General features: G+C 54.7%; 14 protein-coding genes across 14 annotated transcripts; 8 read left to right on the top strand and 6 right to left on the bottom strand.

The window, feature by feature from the left end:
- Positions 1-267: 267 nt before the first annotated feature.
- On the top strand, positions 268-818 carry BDP55DRAFT_688415 (uncharacterized protein). The gene is made up of 3 exons (XM_060576638.1): positions 268-496; positions 540-740; positions 773-818. Exons 1-3 carry the CDS (start codon positions 421-423, stop codon positions 787-789), a joined length of 294 nt encoding a protein of 97 aa, XP_060421416.1. The 5' UTR covers positions 268-420; the 3' UTR covers positions 790-818.
- Positions 819-1626: 808 nt separating this feature from the next.
- BDP55DRAFT_722017 (uncharacterized protein) lies at positions 1627-2181 on the bottom strand (the record flags this gene model as incomplete). Its single annotated transcript, XM_060578545.1, has 1 exon — positions 1627-2181. One exon carries the CDS (start codon positions 2179-2181, stop codon positions 1627-1629), a length of 555 nt encoding a protein of 184 aa, XP_060421415.1.
- A 560-nt stretch (positions 2182-2741) lies between these two features.
- BDP55DRAFT_688412 (uncharacterized protein) lies at positions 2742-3910 on the bottom strand. The gene is made up of 2 exons (XM_060576637.1): positions 3791-3910; positions 2742-3425 (listed from the first exon to the last, which is right to left on the bottom strand). Exons 1-2 carry the CDS (start codon positions 3800-3802, stop codon positions 2883-2885), a joined length of 555 nt encoding a protein of 184 aa, XP_060421414.1. The 5' UTR covers positions 3803-3910; the 3' UTR covers positions 2742-2882.
- Positions 3911-5323: 1413 nt separating this feature from the next.
- BDP55DRAFT_688407 (uncharacterized protein) lies at positions 5324-5832 on the top strand. The gene has a single exon (XM_060576636.1). It carries the CDS (start codon positions 5587-5589, stop codon positions 5803-5805), a length of 219 nt encoding a protein of 72 aa, XP_060421413.1. The 5' UTR covers positions 5324-5586; the 3' UTR covers positions 5806-5832.
- On the top strand, positions 5810-6905 carry BDP55DRAFT_688403 (uncharacterized protein). Its single transcript, XM_060576635.1, has 2 exons — positions 5810-6275; positions 6340-6905. The coding sequence occupies exons 1-2, from the start codon at positions 6228-6230 to the stop codon at positions 6718-6720; spliced, it is 429 nt and encodes a 142-aa protein (XP_060421412.1). The 5' UTR covers positions 5810-6227; the 3' UTR covers positions 6721-6905.
- Positions 6906-7504: 599 nt separating this feature from the next.
- On the bottom strand, positions 7505-8504 carry BDP55DRAFT_688399 (uncharacterized protein). Its single transcript, XM_060576634.1, has 3 exons — positions 8069-8504; positions 7922-8017; positions 7505-7852 (listed from the first exon to the last, which is right to left on the bottom strand). Exons 1-3 carry the CDS (start codon positions 8216-8218, stop codon positions 7820-7822), a joined length of 279 nt encoding a protein of 92 aa, XP_060421411.1. The 5' UTR covers positions 8219-8504; the 3' UTR covers positions 7505-7819.
- On the top strand, positions 8480-9143 carry BDP55DRAFT_80473 (uncharacterized protein). The gene has a single exon (XM_060581232.1). It carries the CDS (start codon positions 8621-8623, stop codon positions 9077-9079), a length of 459 nt encoding a protein of 152 aa, XP_060421410.1. The 5' UTR covers positions 8480-8620; the 3' UTR covers positions 9080-9143.
- A 487-nt stretch (positions 9144-9630) lies between these two features.
- Positions 9631-10207, bottom strand: BDP55DRAFT_688393 (uncharacterized protein). Its single transcript, XM_060576633.1, has one exon. The coding sequence runs from the start codon at positions 10153-10155 to the stop codon at positions 9976-9978; it is 180 nt and encodes a 59-aa protein (XP_060421409.1). The 5' UTR covers positions 10156-10207; the 3' UTR covers positions 9631-9975.
- A 1849-nt stretch (positions 10208-12056) lies between these two features.
- BDP55DRAFT_80467 (uncharacterized protein) lies at positions 12057-13881 on the top strand. Its single transcript, XM_060581231.1, has 3 exons — positions 12057-12446; positions 12520-12546; positions 12685-13881. Exons 1-3 carry the CDS (start codon positions 12373-12375, stop codon positions 13568-13570), a joined length of 987 nt encoding a protein of 328 aa, XP_060421408.1. The 5' UTR covers positions 12057-12372; the 3' UTR covers positions 13571-13881.
- Positions 13882-14026: 145 nt separating this feature from the next.
- Positions 14027-14943, top strand: BDP55DRAFT_688380 (uncharacterized protein). The gene is made up of 2 exons (XM_060576632.1): positions 14027-14283; positions 14330-14943. Exons 1-2 carry the CDS (start codon positions 14073-14075, stop codon positions 14725-14727), a joined length of 609 nt encoding a protein of 202 aa, XP_060421407.1. The 5' UTR covers positions 14027-14072; the 3' UTR covers positions 14728-14943.
- Positions 14944-19308: 4365 nt separating this feature from the next.
- On the bottom strand, positions 19309-20251 carry BDP55DRAFT_80408 (uncharacterized protein). Its single transcript, XM_060581230.1, has one exon. The coding sequence runs from the start codon at positions 20024-20026 to the stop codon at positions 19388-19390; it is 639 nt and encodes a 212-aa protein (XP_060421406.1). The 5' UTR covers positions 20027-20251; the 3' UTR covers positions 19309-19387.
- A 569-nt stretch (positions 20252-20820) lies between these two features.
- Positions 20821-21054, top strand: BDP55DRAFT_568930 (uncharacterized protein; the record flags this gene model as incomplete). Its single annotated transcript, XM_060570723.1, has 1 exon — positions 20821-21054. The coding sequence occupies one exon, from the start codon at positions 20821-20823 to the stop codon at positions 21052-21054; it is 234 nt and encodes a 77-aa protein (XP_060421405.1).
- A 1047-nt stretch (positions 21055-22101) lies between these two features.
- On the bottom strand, positions 22102-22901 carry BDP55DRAFT_699431 (kinase-like domain-containing protein; the record flags this gene model as incomplete). Its single annotated transcript, XM_060577885.1, has 4 exons — positions 22102-22165; positions 22228-22312; positions 22367-22470; positions 22528-22901. 4 exons carry the CDS (start codon positions 22899-22901, stop codon positions 22102-22104), a joined length of 627 nt encoding a protein of 208 aa, XP_060421404.1.
- A 321-nt stretch (positions 22902-23222) lies between these two features.
- Positions 23223-24370, top strand: BDP55DRAFT_739978 (uncharacterized protein; the record flags this gene model as incomplete). Its single annotated transcript, XM_060580407.1, is given in 4 exon segments — positions 23223-23303; positions 23321-23642; positions 23692-23999; positions 24050-24370. Coding segments are annotated over 4 exon segments (1032 nt in total), but the record flags the coding sequence as incomplete, so codon positions are not given.
- Positions 24371-24381: the final 11 nt, after the last annotated feature.

Genomic DNA, 24381 nt, shown 5'->3' with positions numbered 1-24381 from the left:
ACTTGGCTAATCAGCGACCATTCACTACTTCACGGCGTTTGGAGATACTTACTTCATAAACGCAGTATGCAAACAGATAGGACACATCTGGGCCGAAATGCCAGCGGAGCCCACATTGTGATATCCGCTGAACATCTGTTCCTGGAGAGCCATACTCGAGGACGTGACGTCTGAGGACTGCCGTGTATATACCGAGACCATTCGTTGAAGGTCGGTTGCCCAGAGGACGTCAGCTTTGCAGGCGATAATAACGAGCACGCCGACGTGGCATGGCCTGTGGTATCAGAATGCGATTCCATGTCTGCTTGTTGGCACTGGATACCTATCGACGGTGACATAGCATATGCGGGCGGGGTGTGCGGTCCGACGATATCTTCTTGAACAGCCTCCGTCTCGTCACAAAGTGTCGGCGTGGCCGCAATGGGCGCCAACAGATACTGTATGGAGGTTCGAGAAGGCATTGCTATCGGAGGGTTTGCTGAGTATGTTGTTGGGTGTGGACTGTGCTGAAGCAGGATGTGAAGGACGTGACTGAGGAGATTGCCGCACTATTTATGTCGATGATTCAAACTGCGCACCTGTTGCTCTTCGCCAAATTAGGCATGCCAAACTTGCGCAGGTGGTGCCGAGTACTGGTCGTCAATGGTCGTCACGGCCGTGGAGATGGCTGTTGATTTTCGTGCCAGCTTGCACGAGTCCGCGTGTCGGACAAGGATTCGGGTCGGCGAAGCGGAAGCGCCGTAGGCGATGGGGGGGGATGATACCTGGCCAGTGGCTAGAATATTGTGAAGCTCTGCCAACACGAAGATGAGTGTAAGAATCAGGAGACTGGTTGGTGCTTGCGCACGAATCGACGCTCATCAACATCTGGAGCGCGATCTGGGTTGCAACTGGCTGCGTGGCTGCGGGGCTTCCTGACGGTAATGCTGCATCACAGCCGCTTTTGGATGAGCCGGCTGGCCGGGATGATTCCGTGCGGTCAGCCCCTGTTACAACAGATATTCAATGTGTGATGTCAAACAAACAGGCTTCTTTGCCAAGATATCGCCTTCCACTCCGAGAAGGAAGCAATCAATACACTATCGCTTTGTCTAAGGCGGCACGGCTGATTGGGCGCGCTGGATAGGGAATGGCCATTAGTCTCTGCGCGGGCCAGGCAGCCGCAAAGACGATTTTGAAGGTATTTCTATTTACTGACCCGAAAGCACAAGGGTATCTGGTTCTTAGTTGATACCATCGGACCCTCACCGTTTGCTACGTTGACAAACAACGCCAACAAGGACGTCCGAACGGTCCAGGGCAAATACGCAGCCGGCGGGTATCCTACCTTTGACTTCGGCCTCAATGAGCTTGCATATGTTGTTAGGTTATCAGTTCATCTCGCTCGACGGTGGACATGCGGTACAGCCATGCAAGTCGAAGTTGAATTTTTAAGGTTGAATTTCTATGGGACGCATGTCTCTGTTAATTCGCAGATCTTACTACCCGCTCAGATGCAACAACTCCGTACAAGGACCCAGTACAAGAACCCAATCAGATACCGCAGGGCTGGCGGTAGATGCCGTGCGCGATCGGTTCCAGCAGAAACTCGTGTGCCAACCAGCACTGCGATGATACGTCTCAATGCTATTTTATGTTCACATCTTCAGCCACAACCCATTCGAGGGGCTTCGTGCTATTCGGCAAGAAACAATATTGCAGAGGTATCATGTATCGTTTCTTCCAAGGCAGCTGGTGGCGCGGAATGTAGAAATACTCCAGAAACCCCTGGCCCTTATTATAATACAGTACGCAAGTTGTCAACTCGTCACTCTTCTGGCCGAACAGGCTACCATAAGCTCGAACTCTGGTATGGTCGTCCATACCATCCCTATCCTCTTGAATGTTCAACGTAAACCGCGGACCCGGGCCCTGATGGCGCAAGAGGCCCCCAGAGCTGTTGAACCGCGGCCATCTCAGCGAGTCGACCAGCCTGGCTTCGTATTGGATATCTCCGGTCCAGTCCATGGATGCAGCTGCGAGATGAAGCTCGTGACAGTCTTCACCAAGCGCAAGTCGCTCAAAGTCAGATCCAAAGAAAATGGGATTGGCCTTGAGTTTAGCGGCTGTTTCATGCCATGTATTGTCAGTGAAGAAGATGTTCACGACATAATCGAGTACTTCCTTCGCTGACCTGGGCATTTGGGGAAAACGTGCAGAGGGTTGAGTCTAAGCTAAGATCTTGCTCGACCGTGATTAGAGGTCGCCCTTATGTATTATATACTGAAAAGGTGTGCGGCGCGTGGCAGTGTGTTTAGCCGGCAATCAGGAATGATGGCGTTGATCGCGCGAACTGGTTAAGAAGGGCATTTTGGGCTCATCGGTGAAGTATCTCTTCTGGTAGGTTGGTGACGATTCTGGAGCGTCTCGCAGTCGGATATGGGACGAAGAGAATAGCGGATCAGCCAGGCTTGGAACAGTCACAGGCTTGAAGAGGCTTGATTTTCAATATCAACGAGATACGGGTGCTACTATGAATGAGCCGTTTTATTCTCCTAAAACCGCAAGCAGTCGTTCATGTACAGTACATACCTGGCTATTCCATTTGCATTATCTGTCAGAGATGGAAGCGAGTCACAGGGAAGAGGTTGGAAACACCACTCAGGCGATCTCCAGAAATGGATCACTTACGACGCCTCAAGACGGCGACTTTGGAGGGCTTGAGCCATGTCAGACAGCAGCGTGACACCATTTCAACTCTTGATGACAGAAGTTATTCACATTAATGACAGCGGTGATATGTACAGTTATGTGCAGGGGCATGAAATCTCTATATCTCTCTATGATATCACACGATAAACATGGACTCGGCGAATCCCGGTGGAGACCATGTGCGCTCCATATCAGAGCCAACCTCCGGGATTGTATGGTGGCTGCTTCCGCTTCAACTCCGGCTTGACGGCCTCAAAGTCATAGCCTTCTCGACCACGCCTGACTGGAGCCAAGAGCACGTCGAGGTCATCCTCTACTCCTGGCGAGTCTGGCTCATCTCCAATCTGCACCTCCACGTCTTCCCTCTGTCGAGATTCGGACGGATGGCCAGAGGCCAATCTCTCCTCCGCAGGCATAGTATTTGTTTCATTCATGACGCTCTCGAAACGGCTGAAAACATCTCGAAGCTGTACCACAACTTGTTCGACGTCGGACATCAAGGCGGTTCCTGTGAGAGCCAAGCTTTTCCAATAGTCAAGTTCTTGCCTGAGGCGGCCGGAGTCTCTCACAAGTTCTTCCAGACGTTGTTCCTTACTGACTGGTGCCTTCTGAGACTGTATGGTACTGTTTGCGAGGTCGGTTGCGTGGGTTCTCCCGCCCAAGGCCGCGACTGCGTTGTCTATGTCGCTTGGTAGGCGCGGCAGACCGTTTGATCGGCGAGGCGCTTCAAAGGTCTGGCCGTCATGTCGGATTGCCATTGAAATGAGGGGAGTGCCGATGGGTTGCCGAGCGAAATGCGTGACATGGATCATCTTATGTGAGGACGGACACTGCGTTTGCCAACCGCGGAATTTACGCCAGATGTAGACGAGATGTAATTTGTGTAAGCCATGGCAAGGTCGTCTGGTCTTGTTCGGGCTGCTCTCGTCGTCAACTCGATGAGCGAAAAGCCAGAGCTTTCACTGGTGCGTGAGCCAGCAGATGATTCCGTCTTGATTCTGTATGTATAGCACACTCCATGCATGGATGCCGTATGCACAGCACAGTTATGAACTTTGAGACTATCTCTACGGTCCCGGCATCATTGCAGAGACCATACAGAAATGGCCATTCATGCGAAAAGCTGACCGCTGAGCTGTTGGTGGCTTCTGCAAAATCCGGTTGCGTAGAACTTCGCTTCTCAGAAGACGGTGTCGGATGTCGACAAGGGCTTACACGCACGAAGAGCACAATGTGCCTTGACCAGAAACAAAGGCAGTCTAGAGCCATAGTGCTGATGATATAAATCTCTTCATTGGCGGTGGCATGAGCTGGGCTACCAAATCACCACAGACGCGCCGGAAGAGACCATGGATTCAATGTGGTGAGCGGCGCACTATCACATTGCCACAAGATTATCTTGCTAACGGAAGTTAGGACCAACCTGCTTAGACAAGATGAGCGGTGCTGCCTCGCTATCTGCCTGGCAGTCAACTGCCCTCACAACGGACTGACCGACGACACGTGGTACCCGCCGCTGAACAGAGTCAAAGAAGACATGAACAGCACCGCCGGAGATCGGTTCATCGCCTACATCATAAGCTGCCTGTGTGGGCCACTGCAAGGCAAAGAGTTCGTCGTCAAGGTCGCCGCGCTCCTGGCGTGCCTGAAAGCCCGCGAAGCGCCCGAGGAACGTGACGATGGCCCGTCGGACAACAGGACCAACTTGTTGTTCGAGTTTGACAAGGCACTGAACTTTGACTTTGGAAACATGCTCATCACCATCAAAGTGCTCGAGCAGGTTCTGATGTTCTCCGCGCGGATTTGGGAAATCCATGCGCCGGAAGACACCGTTCACCCCGGGACTTTGCCAGCGACTTTCGACCTCTGCGACGATTCGGTGTCGAGAAAGATGCTATATATGTACTGCTGCGTACGAATCTTGTTTCCCGACACTCATGAGGCGACCATGCACCGGACACGGGCCGTTTTCCAGATGAGCTCTGCAGATGCGGCCGAGCTACTTCTCGACACGCTCAGCGACGAGGAGTCGGAGTCGGGTGGGCACTCAGTGTGTGACGTGGACGAGGACCTGTTTGACGGCGAGGGCGGCGAGCCTTACCGTTCTGACATTTCTGACGTTGAATCCGGCGAAGACTCAGATATGTCGGAAGGAGGGCGGCTAGACAACGATTATGGCGGTTCAGACGTCTCAGATGAAAGCTACGGGCCTGGCGCAGAAGAAGATGATGGCGATATAGAGTAGTTGCTGAGTTTGTTACGCATGGGGGGGTCATTCTACACATTTTGCTCATAACTATCCTACAAAAAGGATTTCATATTACTTCAGACTTCTGTGTGGCTTACGTGTGAGGCGCCGACCTGCGTCAATATTCGCCAAACGTCCAGGGAGTGCTCTGCATACAATGCCCTGTGATCTGTACTGGGCAACGAGGGTTCCACCTTTGAGACCATGACATACACAACACCTTGTTGTTGCTGGCGATGGCTTGCTTGGAGCCGTAGAGCACCACGCCCGCCTTAAGCCAGGCTGCAAAGCACGAAGCTTGGAGAGACGGAGCCCAACATTGCTGCGAAACTCCCGTCGAAGGAGGGGAGGCGTACTGTACGATGAGGCATTCGTCCGCAAACTGCCCACCAGCGGCGCAAGTGGCTTCTTGTCATTCTCGTGCCTCACAACAGGAAGCAAGTTTCGTCGGCTGCGTGCGACGAGAACCAGAAGTATCTTTTCGTACAGTATCGTATGTACACGTTCTATCTATTTCATTGATCTCTCCCGCTGCGGAGCGACCTCCAGTTGCAGGATGCCAGCTCGGCCAGCGTCGAAACACCGGTGACACCGTCGCTAAAGTCTGTGTCAGCATCTCCGCGCTCCTCATCGACATCTCATATGCAATGTCTCATCGATCATGGACTCTCGCAGTGCTGGTCCTCCAGCTTGCTGTCGCCGCCGTGAATGCAGCGTCGGCCGTCGAGATCCTCTCGCAGGTCCCGTCGTGTGCTGTGAGTGATTGTGACATCAGCCAGGCTTTCGTCGCGCTAAAGCATCTACCATCTAGTCTGAGTGCATCAGCAGCACATTCATCACGTCCGCCTGCAATCCCGAAGACGTGACTACGTGCATCTGTCTCGACATTGCTGTCCAATCGGAGCTTTCGACATGTGTGCAAACGAATTGCCCGTTTGACGATCAACTAAGTTGGCCCCGCTGTTTCCTCTCTGGAAGCCCATCTGACCTTCTGAAGCTGCAGCGACGGTGGAGGGAGCCCTGTGCGAAGCGTATCCCAAAGCATCGCGAAGGACGGAAGTCCGACGGACGCTCATCATCAGCTGCAGCCTTGTGCTGTTCATTGTGACGCTTCGTCTTTTCACGAGCAAACAGTATGCGGGTGGTCTATGGAGGGACGACTACGTGACTATCCTCGCGGTGGTACCTTACTCCAGCTCTCCAAGCAAACCTCTCTGATGTCGTCTGCCAGGCACTCCTCATCGCCTTGGCCGCGGTCTATCTGCACATTACAAGCATCGGCTTCGGCATGCACTACTGGACGATACCGGTTGGTAATGGGGTCGTTATCCGAAAGGTTCGGTGATCTGGGCCCGCCAGCTGTTCGTGGTTCGTGGTACCCCGTCCTAACGCCGAGTCAGATGCTGTACGTCGGGAACTTGATCTACACCGTCCTTCAAGCCGCCGTGAAGCTGTCGATCGTGCTCTTCCTCGGCCGCATTTTCCCGTCGGAGACCTTTCGGAGGATTGCTCAGGGCCTTCAGATCATTCTGCTACTGCATGGCACGCTCTTCATCATCCCGTTCGCGACGCAATGCGTGCCTGTGCAGTCGATATGGGATCGCACCATCACCGACCGCCGATGTCTGAACCTGCAAGCTGTGGGCTATAGTAGTGGCGGACTCGCCATGGCGGAGGACATCGCCATTTTGCTCCTGCCGGTCCCCTACGTGTGGCGGCTCAAGATCTCTCTCCGGCGACGCTTAGCCGTCATCGCGCTGTTCAGCGTTGGTTCATTGTGAGTTAGGTCTCAAGTCTCGGCAGAAGGGTGGGAGGAGAAGGCTCACACGGCAGACAGCGCGTGCGTGACGTCGGCGGTCCGGGTCAGATACCTGGTGGAGTACAGCACCACGTTCGACGAGACATGGGATCATGTCGATATTGTGGCGTGGTCGTTCATCGAGCAGTCGACGGCGATGCTGTGTGCGAGCTTGCCCAGTCTGCGTCTGCTGCTCGTCAGCGTCTGGCCCCGACGTCGGTCTACGGCGTCGGAGAGCTTTTTCAGCAAGGACAGTCCGAAACACAGGTGGACCCGGTCTGTTGACAGACTGAGGCGCCACAAAACGCAGATACGCAGAGACAGCGGCCCCGGGCCGCAGCACACGGGTGACGGCGTGCTTGTGACCACCACGGTGGAGGTCGATCGGCAGTCCTACGTGGCCCTCGACGTGCCGCCCTTCCCACCGCCGGCCTATTCTGGGCGTAGCAACAACACATAACAGCAAGTCATGAGAAAGGGGAGAGTGGGACAGTATCTTTCAGGAATCTATGATGAACTATGATGAGCTGTGATGAGCTATGATGAGCTATGATGAAGGGTTAATTCGCGGGCATGATGCTGCAAGTTATCCGTGAAAGGAAAGCGACGCAAAGTTAGAGTCCACGGAAACATTGCCATTATTAGGCGTTGGAGTTTGACGGGTGTCTGGCTACTTGAAAGGCGGCGCAACGAGTCATGAAGTAGTTCACACAGCGACGAGTTTAGTATATGAATCAAGTAGGGTATTTCTTTGTAGAGATGGAAGCTATGGTGCATGTTCCGAAAGTTACATCGAAAAGGCTGCCAATACTCCAGCTGCAGTTTTCCAGGCCGTATTGCCGCCGAGGCCTTATGTTGTGATGATGTTTTCTTCGTGCAAACTTCCGGGCCTTTTGGTGGGCGGTGCTTCCGATGGGCAATGAGATCCCGCGTAGCTTCTTGTGCAGTGAACACCTGGATTTCGCCCGTCTCTCCTTCAATTACGTAGAGCCACAGCCCCACTTCCCTGCTCGTGACTGGTTCGCCAGGCGGTACCTTTACCGCAATTCAATTCTGGCACCAAACTAGCGACAAACGGCAAATTAGTGGAAAGACAAGTTGAAGACGACCCGATGCTAGCGACTGTCAGTGCTCCTCGGGCGCCATGACGCTAGCCCTGTGGGCGCTTGAGATTGAGACCGTACATTGCATGCTGTGCGATGAGATGAATGGTAATTGACGAATCCCTGAGCCTGCCATGTTCCCGCGGCAATGCGGGCGAAGCCCGTCCTGCGTTGCGCCTAGCCGGCCCAGATGCTTGGAGCCGCAGCCGTTTTTGGCCGTTCGCCTACGACGGCGGGCGTTCTTTTTGAGAAAGAGCCGTCGACAGCAAAGTCGATTGGGCCCTGGCAGCTTGTTTCCCAGTACAGATCCGGCAACAGCGTAGAAGCAACAATCGGCCACTTCCTGCGGCGTACTCTGCGAGCCCCAGACAACGACATCTACATTCGGCTGTCCACCGTGGATGGCTCCAAACTCCCTTGTTTGACGTATGTAAGGGTAGGTCGTTGGTGGCGAGATACCCTTTCGGATCCTACCACCGACGGAGCCAAAAATCCGTAGTCGCTCCTGGTCCCTTGGTCATGGGTCTCCGACAGCATTTGATTCACAGTACGGGCATGGCGAAAATGATGCAGTCAATCTTTGGGGGAGGAATTCATTCTGGCGCTGGACGCCATGCTACCAACGACTGGGAGACGGCAAATGGGAAAAACACCAAGCTATGGCTCACGAATAAGAGCGCGAAATAAGAGCTCTTGTCAAATAGATGGCTTTGTTGAACTCACTGGCGCTCACGAATGTAGCTACATACAGTATCCGCCTCGACTCTTTGATCTGAATACATGGCTCGTCCATCGTCGAGCAGCAAGCAACGTGATCCGATGGACCCTGTTCGCGCGTCCCCCATTCCTTCCGAATGCCAATCTCCTCCACTCCCTCGACCACCGCACCACCGTACGTCTCATGAAGACGTGAGCACGAGACAGCTGTTGCAGCCGCAATTTGTGCCAGCACAACATGGCGCACCACACCAACCCTTCAGCGTGGATCTGGCCTTCCCACGCCTGCCTGGCACAGCCATCGAACCATCGGCGACCGCTAACACGTGGTTGGACGAAGGCGAGCAGAAGATGACGTTCGCGCAACTCATCTACATCGCACTCCACAGCAAGGAAACGAAGGCAATGGGGCTGGGCGAACTCTACCACTGGTTTGAGCAAAACACCTGGAGAGCCAACAAAGGAGGCGAAGGATGGAAAAACAGCGTTCGCTCGAACCTGAGCGTGAACAAGGTACGCTAGCGAGTTGCGTCAGCGATGTGACGGTGTAGTTTTTCCCGCTAAGTCGTAATCTGTGGTGCACAGGCCTTTCAACGAGTGGAACGAAAAGGCTCCCTCTGGCAGCTCGCTGAGGCAGGATTGACGGAATTTCAACCAACGCGTAAGCCCCGAACGGATCGCCGGGCGAGTCGCAGGAAGAAAGCAGAGGGGTCATCCAGATGGAGGATCAGCGCCGCATCACCTCCTCCGTCTTGCGCGCCCACTTTGCACGACGCCTCGCCGGGAAACGTGTCGGGAAGTGATCGCGGCGGAGATGGGTTTTGGTCATTTGCCGGCGGCTTCACGTCGCCCGAGAGGAGCCAGCCGGAAAGCGGTACCTCCGCCGAGTATCCGACGCCGACACCGAGTACTTCGACGCAAGACGGCCTGGAGCACATGCATGATCCGCTATGGGCTTGGAACCTGGATAGTGGGCGCTACGTCCACTGGCCCTACTGCAGCTGCCTCTGTGGCCGACAACAATTTTGTTGGACAGACGTGAATGACAGACAGCCATTATGCGCCCCGACAGCGTTTGCTCCCATGTTGACGAGCATGGGTGTGGGTTCTAGTCCGCCGTCGGAAACGTCCGTGCAATGGGAGATCTGACGGTTGAATCTGGTCTTGGCAACTACATAGGAGTACGTTATAGCACTGGAGCATGGATGGGCCACTGTCCGAACGGCGCCGAGATAGAACTACAGACAGCGGATAAGATATGTGCTGTCATGCCAGGGAATGCATGCGCCAATTCGATCTTCCCGCACTTGATGTGTGTTGGAAAGCTCACTTGCGAAGCCGGATGGACCTACGCTTGACTTTGAATGAAGATTCGGACGCAAATGGCTTCAGAGTATTGGCATTTGGATCACAGACGATTATAGGTTCATCCAGGGTATCGGGCTTAGAGTCCATCCTCCCAGCCCATTTTGGCTTTCGAGTTGCCTTCTGTACTGCCTATAAGACAGGCACGCGCCTCGTCTACCCGGTGTGGCTGTTCCTGATCCAGTGCGCAATATGTCCCGTTGTAAACACACTGGCTGGCTGCGCGTGGCCATCAAAGACCAGGCGTACGTCGTCGAAAGCTCGGATCGTGCCCAGAGACTGCTGGACAGTCTGCCACGCCCAGACAGCCAGTATCCGAGTATGCTCGTGCTGATAGGAAATACGACCAAGAGGGTTGCCATGCAGAGACTCGGCGTGGACATCACCAGGCCCAACACGACCCGGGGCCACGGCGAGATCCACCTTTCCGTCGCCCCGGTCGGCGCGTCCGGCGCAAGGCCGACGCTGATTGCCGATGCCGATATCCCGCCCCACAAGCGGCTCGGGAGGCCGAGGAAATCTACGCTCTGCCATGAAGTTGTAGCAAGGCCACTACCGGTCTCTCACGGTGGAAGCACCGCATCCACCATGCCGTCCTCGATGCCGTCCGCGATGCCGTCCGCGATGCCGTCCGCGATGCCGCCCACAACGGTTGGAGCTGGCGATCATGTCTATAATCGCATGCTTCTCCCGTTTGCTGATGCTGTGTGTTTTTTTGCCGACGATATTGGCGGCGTAGACGTCGTCGCCCAGCGTCTTGCGTCGTGGCTGAACCTGAGTACGCCGTCCACATCGTCGGTGCGGCCCTGGTTAGTGGTCGTCGTGAATGGCGACGAAGAGGATTCCGCACGAAGTCGCCTGCTACAGTCCGTCCGCAAGCGAACAAGCGCCAACGTGTCCGAACGATTCCACGGCGTCCGCGTCATCAGCCTGGCCGACAAGACACCTAAGTCTCTCCGACGCCGCCTTGATTCCCTGCGTTGGGACATACTCAGCAATGAGCTGTCCTACATGACGGAGACAAAACGGGTCGAGCGCGTGCTCGCCAGCTGCCTCTTCTCGGCCACCCACCTCGCCGGCCTTCTCCGCCACGCCACAGAGCACGTCGGCGGTGCCGGCGCGCCGCCCTTCGACTTCCTCGCCGTCTCCCGGCTCGACAACCCGGTGGCGGCGGATCTGCCGGCGCACCTCGCAGGGTTCCTCACGCACTGCGACTCCGTCGACGACCTGAAGAGATTCGCCGTGCCTGTTATCGCCTCCAGCTTCATACTGGACCAGTACCCTCCGGACATGCACCGTACGTTCACGGGCACGCGTCCCTTTTGGTCCTCACTGACGGCCCGCAGTCTTCGATCCGCGCGACGTCTTCCAGATGTTCTACAAGGACGTGTGCCACAACGTGTGCGGCACCGCCGTCCTCGCGCAAGAAGGGTCCACCGACTTCCTCCTGCCGTCTCAGTTCGCCAAGATGGTCGAGGCCCAGATGGTCCGTATGTTCCGGCAGCTGACGACGGGCCACGCCTCGGCGTCGCTGCATCGACAGCTTGTCGCCGCCTTCGCGGAGGACTGGGCTCAGCTCAAGTCCGACAGCACGTGCTACCTTTGTCTGCGGCGCGCTCCGCAGGTCTTTCCCGCGTGCGGTCACGGTCACTGTCTAAACTGTGTCGAGGTATTTGGCGTCGCAAGTGCGGCCGACCCGTGGCTCATCGAAGTCGCCGAGTGTATCCTCTGCGGACAAAACGTTGACATGCAGATACGTGTGAAGCCGGACACCGCGTCGGTGCGGGTCTTGTGTATCGACGGCGGCGGGACGCGGGGCAAGTACCCCCTCAAGGTGTTGAAGCAGCTCGAACACGACATCGGGCTGCCCGGCCATCCGGTACAGCAGAACTTTGACGTCGTCTTCGGGACGAGCTCAGGTACGTCGCGGGATGCTGTCGTTGTTGCAGGTGCAGATGTGGGCGACTCCCCTGGCTGACCGATCGCGACAGGTGCCATCAGCGCCGGCGCCCTCTGCATCAACGGGTGGACGGTGGATGAGTGCATCGCGCGCTTCGAGTCCCTTTCGAACCACGCGTTCACGCCTCGCCGGGTTCCGTCCGTTCCCATCATAAGTTCTTTCATACGACTGATGATGCGGATTCCTTTTTTTGCCACAGTCGTGCGTGCCGCAGCCTTGCTCCTCTTCGACAGCAGGTATCCGTCGCAGCACATCGAGAAGGCTTTACGAGACATGTTCGGTTCTGGCAGAAGCATCGCCGACTACTCGGCGGCCGACACGATGGGTGCCATGGTTGGCATGACAGTTGCTACCGTGCAAGACGCAAGCGCCTGCATCTTCACCAGCTACAACGGAGTGGGCCAGCGTGCCGGCGATCGCGGTAGCCTCCCCGCCTCCGTCCCTTTCTTCGTCCCCGTCTCCATCAAGGCCAATCGAAGCCCGCGAGCCGATGCTAACGGACTGTATAGATTATGAACTCTTGAAGACAACCGCCGATGGGGGTCGCGTGGCTTTGTGGGAGATGTTTGTGGTTTCCCGCGTGATTCTTTGTGAGGCCTGTGGCTTCCGGTGACTAGCTGGCTAATCCGGTGTGCAGTGTCCGATGTGCAACCGCTGCTCCGTAGTCCGTGCCAGGCTTTTTTCTTTTGACCCCCCCCCCCCCTTTTCCCCCCATCTCGCTCTCTTTTCGCCATCCTACAATTGGATGGCGCAAACAATGCCTACAGCCGAATGCTGCGAAACGCCGCTAACAATGCCATAGCTATTTCACGCCTTGGTCTATTGACGGCCTCGGCACCTTCCAGGACGGCGGCTTAGTGGCCAACAACCCGTCCTCGATCGCGCTGCAAGAGGTGGCCTCCCTTTTCCCTGAAGCGCCACACCCAAGCCTTCTGGCCTCGATGGGCACTGGCTCCTCCTCGAGCTCGTCCGGCGGCGGGTGGTGGGACTGCTTCCTCTTCCGCCTGGCGCGGGCGTTCCGGAACCGCGACAAGAACGCCTGGCAGCAGGTCGTCGCACAGAAGAAGGTGGGTCGATCCGGTGAGTTCTTCCGCTTCGATGTCGAGTTCGACGGCTCCGAGCCGCCATTGGACAGCCTGTCCAGCTTCGACGACGAAGAAGACGATGGGTGCACCTTTGAAGGCCTCCCCGCCCTGAGACGTCTGGTGTTGTGCGTGAGGGCAGAGCTGTTCGTCTTTGAGCTGCGTGCTTCGCGGCCGTACCTGTTCTCCGATGGGGGGTACGACTGCCGCGGGCAGATATGTTGCCGGCTGCGCGCTCGCTCCGAGAGCCTGACGGCGTTGATGCGGCAGCTCGCGAGCGGCAAGGCGTATTTTCGCGTCGGCGGCCATAAAGTAGCTTGTGATTTTGCGTCATACCCGGCAGCCTTCCCAGATGGTCATTTCCGTCTGGACGTGAAGTTTCGCGTGGCCAGTCTGCAGGAGTCGTTCGCCGTTCGCCTATGGGAGACCGCCGACGAGGGTCGCGACATCAGCGGCTCGCCGTTTACCGTGCAGCGGCTGGTGCGGAGCCAAAAGCTCGAGCAGTGCTTCGGCACCTCTGATCATCGTAAGAAACGGCGACGGGACGACGACGACGACGAAGAAGACGAGGGTGCAAGCCGTAAGCAGCCGAGATTAAAGCGGTAGGGTGTGCGTTTGGTAGAGAAGGAAAGGACGTATGACGGACGGTTCCTCTGAATTGGTATGCGTAGCGTAGCTAAGAAGAATGATTTTTGGGCTGAGGCTTATCTTAAAACGCAGCATCACTGCAGGCGGATCCATGCCGCTCGCTGCGCTTCGCCTGTGCAGTGCGAACATGGTACTCTGTCACACTATTCTATTTTATTCAACATGCTCTTTCCTGATATTGGCTGGCACGTTGATCCTTTGCTCAGCCATTCAAGCAATGTAGCCATTGACTTTGGGCCAATTACATGAATGCCCTATGAGTAATCGTGCGCCCAGAAACAGCATGAATTGGAGTGTTTCTCTGACCGAGGAGTGCATGGCTAACATGGTCCGAGCTTCTCTGACCATCCCAACGAAAGCATCAGCCGTCGAGTGGTGCACCCCATTACAGCTTCATATCAGCATGCATCACAGACCGCAGACCACAGACCACAGACCACAGACCACAGACACCCAGTCGATGGATATGGTATCGGAAACGAGGACGACGGTATTGAGTTCGAATGAGAACCTCGATGATGTGATACGTCTAGGCTCGAGGCCTAGTACGTGGAGCACATCAGCATCTACCACAAACGCATTTCCAAGAGCCGCGGCATCCGCAACGACGAGGACATCACCACTGGGCCACGACTCTGACGACGACGTGATCTTCTTATATTCAAGGCCAGGTACGTGTTGTGTACGCATAGTGAACAGGCGCTGACAAGTTCACAGTCCCGAAAGCAGCAGTTCGGCCCGACCAGCACCAACGTCCCCGACTACAGCCGAACGACAAAAAGCAATCCTTACGAAAATTGCCCAAAAAGAACAAAGCGAAACGAAAACCATCACAAAAAGTACCGAATAGCAGAAGGAGTGCGCGTCTAGAGTACGCAGAAGTCGGCTGGCTAGCATCTTCGGGCGCCCAACGGCAAGCTGTGTACGGATGCCTCAGTAGAAGCGGGCAGCTGCGTTACTGGTCCTGCTCGGCACAGGACGATGGTGGCTCCATCAAACACAGGGAGATAATTTTCTGTCCGGAGCTCCAAGGCCTGAGTCCGGACCAGATACGCAAGAAATTGTCAAGGAAAATGCACAGGGCGGCGAGAAGAAACGTCCGAGACGAGAGCTGAGGTGCAGTCGTTCGCAAATCAATCAATCTTGCAACGCTTCCAGATCTCTCGCCGGCCAAGAATTTGGCGTCCATCTTCGCCGGGGCAGCCGTACTCTTCAGCATATAGTACGTACACAAGATCGAGCATCGTTGCTATCGTCTCGGTCACAGCAGCGAGGGATACGTCTGCCTCACCACACAGTCGCTCGTCAATTTTCTCCTCGGCTGGCAAGTCGGGTGACAGCCTTGACAAAACCCTTGTGTTTTGGCCCATCTGCGCTGTAGCGTTATATGCGACTTCGGCCTTGGCTTGTCCAGCCCTCTTTGGCAATTTCACCTATCGCTAACATCGGCGAACCGGGCTGACAGAAAAAGACGGGGTTTCTCCGAAGCAGAGCTCACTTGTGACGTCGGGTCTGTAGCTGCTGTATCCCGTGGGAATATTGAATGAACACAATCCGCGGTGGATTAGAAACTCGACACATAGCCTTCGCGCGGCGATGTGGACGGTTCACTCGAGCTTCTGTGTCTACGTGAGAAAGATCTGCCGGCCGCACACCTGCGATGAGCTGGTAGTGAGGGTCGAGTGTACCGAAGCCTCCATGTTCAAGTACTCCGTTAACACCAGCCGAGCGCGTGCCGTGCACGACACACTTACAAATTGGAGGCCGTGTGCCACAAGAAAGTCAGCCAGACACCGACTACGTGATGCGCATCAGGGCATATATCCACATGGGGAATTCAGCAACGAACAAGCCCAATTCGCCCCGTTTCTCCCAGTCACTGGCAGTCACTGGCATAGAGTACACTTTGTCAGGGTTCATTCGAACGATGGGGCACGGAAAGACCAGCTCGAGATATTCCCAGCCCGAGATATTCCACACCCGTTGGCCAGGAAGTTGCAACGGCAAATGGTGTGCGCGTGCGATGTCACGACAAGAACATTCATCCGCCATATGGCCGTGCTGGGGCAAGATTGGGTTTAAGTACCATGTCTTATTAGAGGATTCAAGAAGCCACTGTGCCAGCACTCGACGCATCGGCGCAGGATTCACTCAGATGGCCAGTAGAGTTCAAGTGGAAGTCTCCTATCATTTCACGTTGATACATGGATCACACGACTGTCCGATTCGAAGATCGGGCGCGGCTTCTGGAAATGGGCAATATCGTGCAGCTACGCCATCCGACGAAAGTTGAGCTTCGTTGGGGATTCGCTGCGGGATCTGCCGCGGGAGGCGGCAACAGGCTTACCAGCACTTCTACGGTAGCATGCTGTCATTGAATGCAGATCGTACAGTACAGTATACGATTGCGTTGATGATCAACGACAACACAACTTCGACGGGCTATACGGGAGAGACGCAAGGCATCGTCCTGGCCCTTGAGACCGCTTAGATAGAGGAACAGAGTGGGGGCTATGGGAGCAAAGCCTTCTTTCAACATGTGCCGCAAAACGACGCCGTCGACCGCGGGTAGCGATCATCGAAGTACTTTCCCGACGAGATAATAATAGACAACCCAGCCTGGCTGCCAAGCTAAAGAACAAGAAAGATACAGTACTGTAACACATGCTGCCTGCGCGCCAAATCCCAGAAGACGGGCCCGTCATGACTCGCAATACTGTAACCCCCAACACCATTCTGGCACGAGGGTTCATGTACGAGGCTTCGTGTACAAGGATTCGTGTCTGGACCCGCTACACACTCGCGGTGGCAAGCCAGAACCGACTGACGGAAGAGTGCCAATAAGGGAAATGTCTCTGGGCACCGAAGTTGACCAGCTGGTTAAGCCTGCGGCTCAGCCCAAATATGCTTTCTACTTAGAACTGCACGGAGCAACAAAAGCAGCCAACAGCCGCAACGGATTGCCACGCCGCTTGGCTCCAGTTTTGCATTTCTGGGCGCACCACCCAACCGTGCAATGCGAGCACGATATAGCTGCGACCAAAATCAGTTTCTAGCTCGCAACGTCTGGGTTTGCTTCACAGCTCTGTTAGGTCCACCCTCCAAGAATCACGCCCGCCCGACCTCAAGAGGCTCGTACCGACTGCCACATTTGCAATCCCTGACCGAACCATTTCTGCCGCTCAAAGACATTTCCAGAGGCATTTCAAAGCCACTTGTATGTCCGTCAAGCTACAAAACGTGGCGTAAACGGCCGGTTCCCACCAGCACCACGAGGGAAGAAGGGATGAACTGGCGTGCTGTGCTGTATGGCCTTTGGTAACATTGCATTACCCTCAGCCCCTTTCAACGCCCCGATGGCTAGCTGTGCCAATCTGGCTAGTGTCAGATACGTGGCAAATCTGGATTTTACTGTGACTGCGCGAGTGTCTCGATGCAAGCTTGATGCAACACTCACAAGCCACTATCTGACTGACGACACGCACCCTCAGTCGTCTACAGCAGAGGCTTCTTACTGTTATTGGCGCTATAGGGCTGCACATATGCGAGAGTAGCCTCAATGGGGCTTTTCACACATCACACGAGAATCTGTAGCAGTGGCCATCACGACGAGACGGTATCATTGTGGATGGAAACTGAACATGGGAGCTCCGAGGGCACAACCGTATATTGAAGACAGCGAACGTTGTCCTGTTTCTAATTACAAGAACGATCCACAAGCTGCCAGAGCCTGACTAATTAATTACCCAACAGCCAGCGGGTGACATCCGCCGTCCCAGGCACTCACGCGCTGTCACACGCTGTCATACGCTGTCACGTCTCTGCACTGGCTCTATCACTGAAAAGGATAGGTTCCCAGGCGGCACCACGAGGAGGTTGCAGAGTCCGAATTTCGCCGCCCACATCGCTCGAGGAAAAGCATCTCGGCGGCATCGTTGGAATGATCATCAACGGAAAACAAAGGAAATGCAGAAGCCGTTGCTCGGCCTCGTCGAGAATGTCCATTCGACGGAAAACAAGAAAATGCAGAAACCGTTGCTCGGCCTCGTCGAGAATGTTCATTCGACGGAAAACAAGGAAATGCAGAAGCCGTTGCCCGGCCTCGTTGGAAATTCATCAACGGCACCGCTATATGGCAGCGTCAACGCAGGGTCAACGGCATCTCAGCGATGGGGCGGGGCTGGAAGCCCAGCCCACCAAGAAAACTTCCGAATCCAAGTGAGAAAAGACCTCCCTACTTATACTTTCATCAACCTCCTTTCCTCTGCTCAGAGTCAGCAGCATCAGAAAAGTCAAGCCAGCTCGTTGTGCAATGACATCAGAGTCCCACTGTACGCCTTTGGAAAACAAACATTCTTGCATCTCGAACAATCGCTGGGTGAGCGTTGTGGCGGGGGTTTGAGGGCAAACATCAAACTTGCGGGTTCCAGATGAGCAAACGGCCGCGGTGGGCTTTTGGCAGGCGGGATCTAGACCAGGTCTGGATTGGACGACGAAACTGTGGAGCGACCGGGGTGCTGGATCTAGACTGTCAGATGGAGAGCAAAGGCAAGAAGTTGACGAAGAATGCAGGAGACAGAAGAGGCTCAGCAGGCGGGTCCCGGCCCGGGGTGTAGGGCGTGTGCGAGGGACCTGTGCTTTTCCTGGGTGCGGCCCGATCTGGCGCCAGTGTCTGGCGGGACCATCCGGCGGCGCATCTTTTGATGTGACGCCCCCTCCCCCCCCCCACCTTTCCAAGTGGATCCACCTTTATCTACGACCAGATGTGGCGCTGACATCTGGCGCTAGTACCCTGGAGCAGTAATGTTTCGTTCCCATCCACTTCTTTTTTGACGACCAACGCAACTATGATTGTACTGTAGCATTGAGAATTGTTACGCCGCTTTCTACCCTTTGAACAGGGGTTAACTCTGCACCGAGAAATGACGACCTTCCTAGTTACAGCCGAGGCCGACTCCCAAAGATTACGCTGTCTTTCTGACTCTCTGGCGCATCAAAATCTGACTGCTCGCGGTGACAAGGTATCGTAAGCAAAGAGCATACTTACGCCACGAGAGATAGCCACGACTGTTGCTTCTCGAGGGAATTGTCTTCCAGTTCATCATTCAACATGCTTGAGTGTATGGTTGTTTCGTTTTCTCCTTCGACGACAATATTGCAGGTCCCACACCTGTCGTAGTTGCAACGTCGATCGGGCGTTTTGATGGCAACCTTTCGTGTCAGGTGCATACTTTGGGCATCTACAGTTTGGCCTGTGGATGCTGAATGAGAAAAGCAGGACTGTTTAGTAATTATTGATCATATGTTGCTTCCTCGTGGCAACACACCTCATCTTTTAGGACTTGACCCACACAGGCTGGGCCAAAGTCGTTCTCACTGTGTACATGCGACCACGATTAGAAGTGCAAGAGTGACTGCTGTTAAAGCCGGTGATGGATACTTTGAAGTAGCTCTTGATTCCACACTGCCCCTCGCACTGTCGTACGCCATCCCGACCCCATATTTTGGGTTGCAAACCAACCGCTACAGCCGTACCAGAGGTTTGCGGAGGCCCATCACAGCAGCTTTCGGCTTCTCAAAGATTGAAAATGTTTGCGAGAGAGGAAGTGACTTATGATCAATACTGTACAGTACGTAGCCACAGCCAGTGGAATTTACAATAGAACAGTCAAACGCCAGTATGAGTCATGGATGGAGCGAAAGACCGTGGTAAAAATGGGTTTCTGCGTTCCGACTTGATCAAGTCGGCCAAGTCACACGATGCTGCTCCTGTTCCTAGGATTGGAAAGAGATAGGCCTGTGACACAAAAGCTCCGGCGCAGTATCCGAACCACTGACCAGCTTTATCATTCTGTGCATCTCCTGACTGTCTATACTCAAGTCCCAAGCTACATCCCCTAAAAGTCTACTCTCCGCCGCATTGATATCATAGTCTGTGAAATGAAATGAGCATGCTTCGGCCGCGAGGCCGGCCCAGAACGACGTTTTATATGTGACATCTTCTAAGTATTTCCGAGCAAGGATAATCGCCGCCAAGACGCGCGAATGCCGATGAGCCTCCGTCATGAGAGACTTTTCTGGTCGCCAAAGACCCCGCTCTAAGTAAATCAGACTGCCACAGAGTACTGCTCCACTGATATCAGCCCATAACAGCAGGTGGCGTAAGAAAACTGCCAAATCTGAGGGGAAATTCCATATGTCGCTGTTGATGGGTAGGACTCTCGTGAGCACATGCTCAATCAGCCCGGCAGCAAGTCGCGGGGAGGGAGGGCGAGTACAGAACAGTTTGAATCGGTCCGCGTCTAGTGTTATGTTGGCCCGTTGGTCGAAAATAGCTGGCTGGCTATGAGCGACGACGGTTTGAACAGGCGATGGTAGCCGGCGTTGAGAAGACTGACGCGAAGAGCGATGCATTTGCACTTTTAGCCAGCACAGCAACTGGCGGGTGTTCGCGAGTGAACCAAGCCCCTCGAGATCTACGAGTTTGGCGACTGACCCTACTTAATGCAGGCGGTCAAGGAGCTGAAAGTAGACGCCTTCGAGGTACTTAAACAGATCATGACCAGATCTGAAGGATGCTGCAGCCAAGATGGAACCTCGCCGCACATCAAGCGTATACTCCGACACCTTCGAGCTTGACGACCTGCTTTTAAGGCTTACAAAGCAGGCTGAAGAGCAGCAGGACATGGTCATCGACGTCTTGCGGCAGGAGGCTATGGCACTCTATCGCGAGCTCAGGGCGATGTGGCAGCTACGGGAAGTCATTGTCGGCTTCGTACGTGAGCTTGTGGATCTGATCGATCAGCTGGAAGAGCTGCTCAGAAAATCTCGGTCGTACATGGAGCAGAGAAGAGCGGACTACCTGGCCAATTGTACCTCATTCTAGGCTGCCAAGGCAAGGCGTTTAAACGTCTGATCTGTATCTACCCTGCCAGAATGCTTCAGCCAGTTTCGGATATGAGAATGCACAATTCTACCAGCCTCGAGAAGACCGAAGTAGCCGGTGACGAGAGAAGCCCTGGTGCAAGGGGCCAGAGCCTCTTCGAGGTCCTGGAATTCTTCGCTCACGTTTCTGAAGTACGTGAACTCCGGCGTGTTGTTTTTTGGGCTGCTTTCGGCTCCTGCTCAGGCCTTCTATCATTCGTCTGGACGGTGTTGTGGTTTGTTCCTTCATCCTCTCAGGTAATCGTACGTTGTAGTTGGTGACCATGAAGGACGGCGACTACTTCCCTGCCAAGCACGACAATAACGAGCAGTTCAAGAACTATGCCGTGTCTAGATATGATCAGATGGTGTTGGAGAACGACAAGGAGATAGACTGGTGGTGGTCTCTTCTGGCAAAGATCTTCTCGTGGCTCTTGCTGGCGGGCTACATCGTGTTCTCATCTACGTTCGCGTCACATTGGCCGCCTTTGGCTGGATTTTGCCAGTTCCTTCACTGACGAAGCGGCAGACCCACGCTGGCAGACTCGCTGATTGAATTTCTGTCCACCATTTTGAACCTTTACACGGTTCACGGAGGCCAATGGTCGGCAACGTCGATAGCTACAACATCAGTGACAGGCTGTGGCTTCTCGTCTCATGCGTTTTGTGCGGAGTGTACCAGTATTTGTTGGATGGCCTGCGCCATATGCCGGAGTGATCTGACGTCTTGTATCTCCCTCAGAACACACAGGAGATCCAGGGGCCCACCCGAAAAAGCAAAACATGCATTGGGTAGTTAAAGCTAGATACATAGTGTAGGCTAGCTAGCAGCTCAATTGAATTGTACACTATCTCACATGCGCACGGAATAGCTGAATGCTCATTACCCTTCATCGCGATGGATTTCTGCCCTGAACGTGGGTCGAACGGGAGCTTGCGCTGCAGCTGCCTCAACCAAGCAGGCATGCCCTGACGAATTTGCCGGTATACTAGCTGCATACGCAGAAGACTGCTTCGGCATGCTTGCTCAGGCGTAAATGCCGCCGAAGCAAAGCTGCCTGCGCAGGATTGCGCTCAAGCAGAGCCGCCCACGCATGAACACGCCCAAGCAGAGTCGCCCATGCAGGAACATGCTCAAGCAGAGCCGCTTGCGCAGAAATGCGCTCAAGCGCAGAAAGGCTGGCGCGGATTTCTGCGCAAGCAAAGACGCACACGCGGGAGTCTTCTTGAGCAGGTTCTACGAGTGACCTGTATGGAGAGACCCATGTCCGAATCGCTGCCGCCAGGGTTTGTCACCACTGCGTCTCGAAACAGCGTTCACTGTGCAGCGGCAGTTGTATTTCACATCCGCCCACTGTCCTCAATCAATGCAGCGGTCAGGAAATGGGCCCAGCGAGAGACACGCAATGTATTGCTTTCTGCTAGTTCTTTCCTGCCACCCGAGATATTCATAGTCTTGCCGAGTCCATGTCATAACCAGAGAAACCAATCCTTTCAACTTTTCTTTCCGCCACGAACGTAGGAAAGGATGCTAGATACACGTTAGCGACTGGCTTGGTGTGGCATCATGTTAGGCTAACCTCGCTCAATTCGGCCGCAGATGATGCGGTTGTTGTCGCTGAGAGGAAGCTTACAACTTCCGGGTCCCACTGCTCCGGGTCGTCTAGCCCCAGGTTGGCGCCCTCCTTCACATATCCTTGCATAGTTCCATCATCGTGTAGCCTAGGTCGACCAAGTCTTTCCTACGGCTGAGCGGTCGACAATCTTCCTGGCCGCCTAGATGCCCTGATTAGCGCCAGATTCGCCAACGGACTAGAGACTAGGCATTACTCAGCTTCACCCTTCCGCTAGGATGGAGTAAAACACACGAGCAGCTGAGACGGTCGTGCTGCAGTCCCATTTTCTCGAGGTGAACCAGCGCCTCGACTACCTGTCTACCTGTGAGAAAACGTGAATTGTCATGTTTTCATGGGAAGGATTGCACAACCTGCCCTATGATTGCTGCCAGACGTTGGCGATTGAGATACGGATTCCCAACGGCCTCTTGCAGCGACCGTGGCATATGTTCGTAGACGACGTGATGATTCGCCTTGTTGCTATAAATTTCATGGACCGTGACGATGTTCGGGTGCTGAATCGACTGGAGCATCTTCGTTTGCTGTGCAGATAACTCTGGAAAGTGGCGAATGTCTACGACGTCGCCAGATATCCCTCTCTTCTCGGCAACAAGAACAATGTCGTCGTCTCCGAGCAACTGTCGGTACATTTTCTCGTAGGCAGCCCACGGCGATGCCGCTTTGATCAGAATAGTGGCTGCCCCAGAGCTTCCATCTTGTCTGGCTTTGACGATCCTGAGAAGCTCCATTTGGCGAATAGTTTCGAGATTAACGTCGGGGGCTCTGTTGAAAAGAAGAGGAAAGGGGAAAACGGGAAACACATAGTTACGTGGGAAGAAAAGAGCAACAGAGACAAAAGAAGAAAAGTGACATCGGATTTGCACTAGAGTCGATGAGCGTCGTTTCCAGCTCCTTCAAGGGTAATCTGCCAGAAGCCGAGTTTGGAGTTCGCAACACGAATCAACTAACCACCTGAAGTGTGGGAGTCATCTCGCTCTACTCCCCATCGGTTTCCCGTAGATTCAACCACTTGGCTCCCGAACCCACTTCGTACGCACAGAGAGGCCGCAATGGTAGAAGGCAGTTTCACCCAAGTCAATCGGCGACTTGAAGACGAGCGTCGCGCCAAGTTCTGCGGTACTGCAGCATCAGTATATCGTCATTGAAGCCAACGCCGAGGACGGCGGACCGCGTTCGTCGGCCCGTTTCCGAACCGCTCAAGAGGTTATACCGAGAGGAGCATGGGTGCCGACAAGAAGATCATCGACACCATGCAAAGGCGACAATCAGTCAATTCGACCTGGAAGCCGCCCTGATGAACGCAGGGATCACGGCCTCTCGGCTCCAGAGCGATGCGTTGCCCTACCCAGTTCTCGGGCTACCGCCTGGTGTACAGCTCGAATGCCTCCAGGGGTCAGATCGTATCATGGCAGCCGACGACGTGTTCGACGGGGCGGACAAGCATTGGACAGTCGACCTGTATCTAGACGGTGCGTTCGCAAGGCAGACACCGCGGTGGAGCCCGCTGACGTTACAGAGATCTGAGCGACGATCTGCGGACGCTTTTTGTCGAAGAGTATGAGTACCAAAAGGAACCCGACGATGGCGAGTTCTACTGCAAGATTCGGGGATACCAGGGACATCACGGCGACGGAAACCCTTTCTTTGAGAGGATCTGGCTGGGACGGCTGGCCGCTCTCTCCAAGAACCGTCGACACCTTCTGGATCAACTGTTCCGCCACAAGAAATACACCGACGCCTTCGACGCACTCTTGGCTGTCCCCGCGCTCTTTTGCGGATTTCGACTCACCGTGGTACACCAGGTCATATGCATGAGGTGCGAAGAGGTACAACATCAACCCACATCGATGGCAATGCAACGTCTGACCAGCGGTAGCCTAACTTACATTACTTGCAACACATTCTCAAGGTCTGGAGCGAGATATGCGGCGGCGACTCCCGGGCTATGCGGCTCATCGATCGACCAACCATAGAGCGCTTACAGGGAAAAGCGCCCGGATCGTTCAGTGCGGACCACGACGAGCTCCTGAGCGACCTCAGCAGTGGGCGCATCTTTGGAAACTTCTCTGAGCAACAACGAGAAGAAATCAGAGCTCGGGTCTGTGACGTCTCACGACAACATTTGATACCGTCGCTCTTCACTTTCTTTGAGGACCGAAAGTTCCTTCGCGCTGCCGCCGACTGCGTGAGACGGCTGACAGGCGTCGA

The sequence above is a fragment of the Colletotrichum godetiae genome (genome assembly GCF_030913485.1).
Source record: "Colletotrichum godetiae strain CBS 193.32 chromosome Unknown BDP55scaffold_136, whole genome shotgun sequence".
NCBI classification, from domain to species: domain Eukaryota; kingdom Fungi; phylum Ascomycota; class Sordariomycetes; order Glomerellales; family Glomerellaceae; genus Colletotrichum; species Colletotrichum godetiae.
The sequence above is the reverse complement of the archived record's forward strand: the minus strand, read 5'-3'. Positions and strand labels throughout refer to the sequence as shown.